General features: G+C 41.0%; 1 protein-coding gene across 2 annotated transcripts; it reads left to right on the top strand.

The window, feature by feature from the left end:
- The first annotated feature begins 761 nt into the window (after window positions 1-761).
- Window positions 762-3794, top strand: LOC147627905 (uncharacterized). 2 transcript variants are annotated; one of them, XM_086814876.1, is made up of 3 exons: window positions 762-930; window positions 1043-1868; window positions 2133-3794. In XM_086814876.1, exons 1-3 carry the CDS (start codon window positions 857-859, stop codon window positions 3345-3347), a joined length of 2115 nt encoding a protein of 704 aa, XP_086671002.1. In that variant the 5' UTR covers window positions 762-856; the 3' UTR covers window positions 3348-3794. The 2 variants fall into 2 exon arrangements, with proteins under 2 accessions (XP_086671002.1, XP_086671001.1); XM_086814875.1 differs by having other exon boundaries at window positions 774-1868.
- Window positions 3795-4926: the final 1132 nt, after the last annotated feature.

A 4926-nucleotide genomic window follows, 5' to 3' on the forward strand; every position in this document is an offset into this window, starting at 1 on the left:
TGAAATTTATATAATATAAATCTTGAATTACAAATATTCTCTCTCTCTCTCTCTCTCTCTCTCTCTCTCTCTCTCTACACACACACACACACACACACCCACACCACACATATATGGGAAAATTATCTATAAACTTTTTTCAACACATGTTATAGTATATAATAAATATATAAAGTATGCTTTTATCTATGAAAAACCTTCAAACAATATATTTCTTGTAGATTGTATATCATATATATTAAAGTTTTATGCAGTATATCTAATTTTTAAATACTATATATAATTGTGAGAGTTATATCGATGTATATAACATAACTTTACTATATTTTTCTTTACATAATATTGTAAGATTGTGTGTGTGGGTATGCATGTCTGAGATACATGGATGCATAGTCTTTTCACGGCCCAATAGACACTTTTTTATTAATTAATTAATTCATGAAAAGAAAAAAAAACAAAGCACTAAGGTTTTCACCCGAAGCAATGTTAGGAACAGAAAGGTTTTAGACCTTGCATACAAAGAGTTAGTAGATTTTTTTCCGAGAATTTGAAGATTTTTTCCCATGATTTTGATGTAATCCAGCTCTTTATTTTTTGCATGTGCTTGCACGTGGAGGCGTATGGGACTTAGGAACATTTAGCCTTAGGATTAATTTTTTTGATATATATTGGTTGAACATTGAAAGTTCTTTGAACAAGTGAAATGAACTATTAAGGGTTTGGAGTCCATGAACCTGAGAACAAAGAAATGAAAACCTATAATTAAATAAATATATGAAGCAAAAGGAAAATAGAGGGGCTTTCTGTGCTGCAAAAATACACTGCAGTATGCACTTCGCGAGCTTCCATAGCTGCAATGGAAGCAAGAGTACATGAAGGCGGAGCCTTTCTTCAGCAGCATCTGCTGTCGCGGCTTCCGTTTGTCGCCAGGTGCAAGCCCATCTGAACTTGGGCACATGAAATCCTTTAATTCGGAGCTGTATGCTATCAGATTATTTCAAAGAGAAGCCCGCCCTAATTTAGGGTTTCGTTATTTTTCCAGCTTAGAGCCCACACCGCCGTCAGAGTCCATCGCCGACATTCTGCAGAGGGAATTCGGGTCTCCTGTTGACCAGCCATTGCCCGTTTTCGGGACGCGCAGGCAGCTCTACAAGAGGATTTCTGGAATAGTCCAGGGAAAAGATGAAACCAAATCGCCCACAGAAGTACAGGCACATGGGCATGGGCAAGGCAATGGTAACCCACATGCCTCTGGGCATGACAACTCACATGCCCATGCATCAGAAATTCAAGGCCCGTGTATGAAGTCCAGCTCTGAAACTATTAGGCTTTTGATGGATAGGATCAATACCAACAGCTGGATAGAGCTGGACAGAGATATGAGAAACTATAGGATTGTGCTGAAACCCAAAGAAGTAGCATGGGTCCTTAAAGTACAGAAGAACCCCAAGAGAGCATGGGACTTTTTCAACTGGGCTTCTCGTAGGCCTGGTTATACACATGACCCCACATGCTTCACCATCATGATTGATTTGCTCGGGCGGTGTTCTGATTACAGCCTGCTGGAGGATCTGCTTGCTGACATGGAAAGGCTACAAGTTCCATATAGTGTCTCGACAGTCAACAGGCTGATTGGAATCTATGCGGTCTGGGAAGATATTGACAAAGCTGAGCAGTATTTCCTCAAGCTGCAGAAGCTCGGCATGCAGCCGAATGCTTATACCTATAAGTGCATGTTGCAGGCATTTGCAAAAGCAGGCAAATGTGGAAAGGCGTTGGAGATTTACAAAGTGATGCAGAAACAGCAACAACCGCTTGATGTCATCTCCTACAACATGCTATTGGATGGACTCTCCAGAAATGGCCAGGTAACTATCATTCGTTTTTTTGTTTCTTTAGAAAAAATGTGCATTTGTGAACGTTCCACTTCCATAGAACATGCCCTGGTCAGGTGGCAGGAAGCCCTATGTGTAAAGCTCCCATTTAAGTGTGTTCTTTCCTCCCCATATTTTGTGCGAGTATGTGGATTGATTGTACTTGTCTTGATAGCTTTTGTCCTGCCTATTCCATCGCTGTTATGTTCTCATCATCTGCTACGTTTTCTGAAGTGAAAGAAACTTTAAATGGTTTAGGTGGAACCGGTATGGAATATTTTCAAAGAGATGAAAGGGTGTGGTAATATTGCCGATGTGTATACATATACGATCCTGGCTCGTACACTTGGGCATGCGGGAATGGTTGGCAGAGCAGTGGATCTTTTGGAGGAGATGGTACAAAGTGGAGTCCAACCCAATAGACACACTTACAATACTGTCCTGGATGCACTTGCAAGTCAGGATAAGCTGGAAGATGGCATCAAGCTTTTCAAGAGGATGTTGGAAGATGGTGTTAATCCTGAATTTTCGACATGTCAGGTTATTCTGAAATTGCTTTGCAAAGGATGTCAAGTGGGCCGGACCCTTGAGCTGGTTCAATGCATTACAGAAAAGGCTGCCAAGAAGGAAGTATATGAGAGCTTCATTAAGGTATTAGGAAAAATGGGATATTTGCAGGAAGTGCGTGCACTGTTCCAAGGATTGAAGGTTGATAGTATAAGACCAAACCAAGCCATGTGTCTCAGCATGATCGATGCATTTTGTCGGGCGGCCGAGCCAGATGAGGCTTTGACCATTCTGAAAGAGGTGGAAAATAATGGTGGCAACTTACCCATACGCACATACAACTCCATCATCGCAGCCCTACGCAATGGCAGCCGGTTTCAGGCAGCCTATGATCTTTTCAAGCAGATAAAGGAAAAGGGTCCTTCTCCTGATGTAGTATCTTACAACATTATCATCGCGGGGTTGGCCAAGGCGGGCAAATTGCAGCTTGCAGAAGGTCTGTTTGAGGAGATGGAAAGGTCAGCGTGCATGCCCAATGTGATAACATTCAATTCATTGCTTCACAGTTTTGCACGGCTAGGTGATGTAGACTCTACTCGGAAGCTTTTACAGATGATGAAGGCTAAGGCAGTCACACCTGATGTTGTTACCTACAATTGCACCATTGAGTGTTTTGGGAAAGCAGGAAAGCCAGATGTAGCTCTGAAGGTTTTCGATGAGATGAGAGAGAAAGGTTGTTCTCCTTCCTTCATTACATACAACAATGTTCTTCTGGCCCTAGCCAAGGCAGGTCTGACAGATGCAGTCTTGTCCCTTTTCAAACAAATGAAAGAGCAAGGATTTGTGCCTGACGCAATGACGTTTACTATCCTTGGTCGTGTATATGAGAGCTGTCCGCAATTGGACAAAAAGCAGCTTATGGCAGAGATACGGAGTGCGGGATTGGCTTACGAGCTAAGGGTGTAGCTTGCATTCGTAAGCCCCCCAGGTGACAGGTTTTCAATGCATGTGTACCCATAAATATATGATGTTTCCCATTTTACTTCATAAAAGTTAAGGCTTCCAGAAGAAGGTTCATCTGATCTCCTAGCCACCATTGGAAAGGTAGAATCCTTGACTTTCAAATCAATAAGGATAGTAGACGTGTTGTGAAAGTTCGACATGTCTATCCACCATTACTACCGAAGTTGGAACCAACACAACGTATAAATTTTGGAGCAAACTGTACGTACAAACTTGTTGGCTGATTGCATGATACTCACAAGGCTTCCTTGAGTGGTTATTGGATGTGTGTGATATTTTTGGTCCATGTCTCTATGCCCTTTTTGATTTGTTTTTCCAAGCGAGGGCTTGTAGTGGAAACATTTTCTACTGGATTTGTCCTCATTCTAATGATTACAATACAGTTTATAGCAGCATTGAAGCTAGAGGGTGTGTATCTATGATTAGTGACTTCCCTCTTAAGCTAACAAATCTAAATCTCCCTATGAAAACATCATCTCACAGAGTTGGGAATTTGAAAAGCCCAAACACACCACACTCACTAACCAAGTGGACTGCACTTATCTTTCTCTTATTGTGGAAAGTTGGATGCTCACAGTCGCAACCGTATTAATGCTGAGAAGTAATGTGCTTGCTAGCACCGCTATCAAAGTACCAAATATAGTGATATATAACATGCATACATCATGGACAGAAGGATCATAACTATGTGAATGCTTAATCATCACGTGCATGGTGCACAGTGTGAGCGCCCAATCACCATATGCAATTTGCACAATGTGAATTCTTAATCATCATGTGAATAGTTCACTAACTCTTTCTTTTCAACACTTAGTGTTGATGCATCAGCCATGCAACCATGCCTGACTCTTTTTCTTTTCCTTATTTTTAGCATTTATTGATATAATGCCCTAGATTTTGACAATAGTTGCATTTACCTTTCTTTTTAGGCTTATCATCCCCTGTCTTGGCGTATCATTCTAGAAGATTGGGTTGATTCTACCTTTGGTTTATAGCCACTCTAAGAAAAGGCTTCGTTGCGTTGATCTTCTACACGCATACTAGTTTGGTTTTGTCGAGATTACTCTTCTTACAAGAGAATTACAACCAACTCATCAAAAGTAAGGGCATTGGGTTTATCCTTCATCATGAACCATAGTGTAGATGCAAAACCCTCGATATAAATCTAGTAGAGTTATAAGAATAATAAACACCAAAGAACTATCCGGATAGGTCTCATCAATACAATTACTCTGGAGATCTTTGTTCCTTGTGAGAAACTCATCCACCATTAAATCTCTCTCATATTCAAACTCAACTACTTGTGCAAGTAGGCCGGTCGTGCCTCATTCTGCACCTGGTAAAGCGCAGCAAGTGCATTTCAAGAATGCTTCATAGTTTTACATGAGTAAATATGAGGAACAATGATCCTTTTCATTGAAAGTGGCACTAGTACATGTGCATGTGCATCCCTACCATGCCACCTAGCTTGTTCCACTATGGGATGAAGGTGGATACCATAGTTACAAAACTCATTTCATCA

This window comes from Cibotium barometz, chromosome 20 (assembly GCF_041138505.1).
Source record: "Cibotium barometz isolate CiBa-2024 chromosome 20, ASM4113850v1, whole genome shotgun sequence".
In the NCBI taxonomy this organism is placed as follows: domain Eukaryota; kingdom Viridiplantae; phylum Streptophyta; class Polypodiopsida; order Cyatheales; family Cibotiaceae; genus Cibotium; species Cibotium barometz.

Coding starts and splice junctions, on each gene's coding strand:
- LOC147627905 (XM_086814875.1), top strand. CDS start 873: ATGAAGGCGGAGCCTTTCTTCAGCAGCATCTGCTGTCGCGGCTTCCGT. Junction 1,869..2,132: donor GACTCTCCAGAAATGGCCAG/GTAACTATCATT, acceptor TAAATGGTTTAG/GTGGAACCGGTATGGAATAT.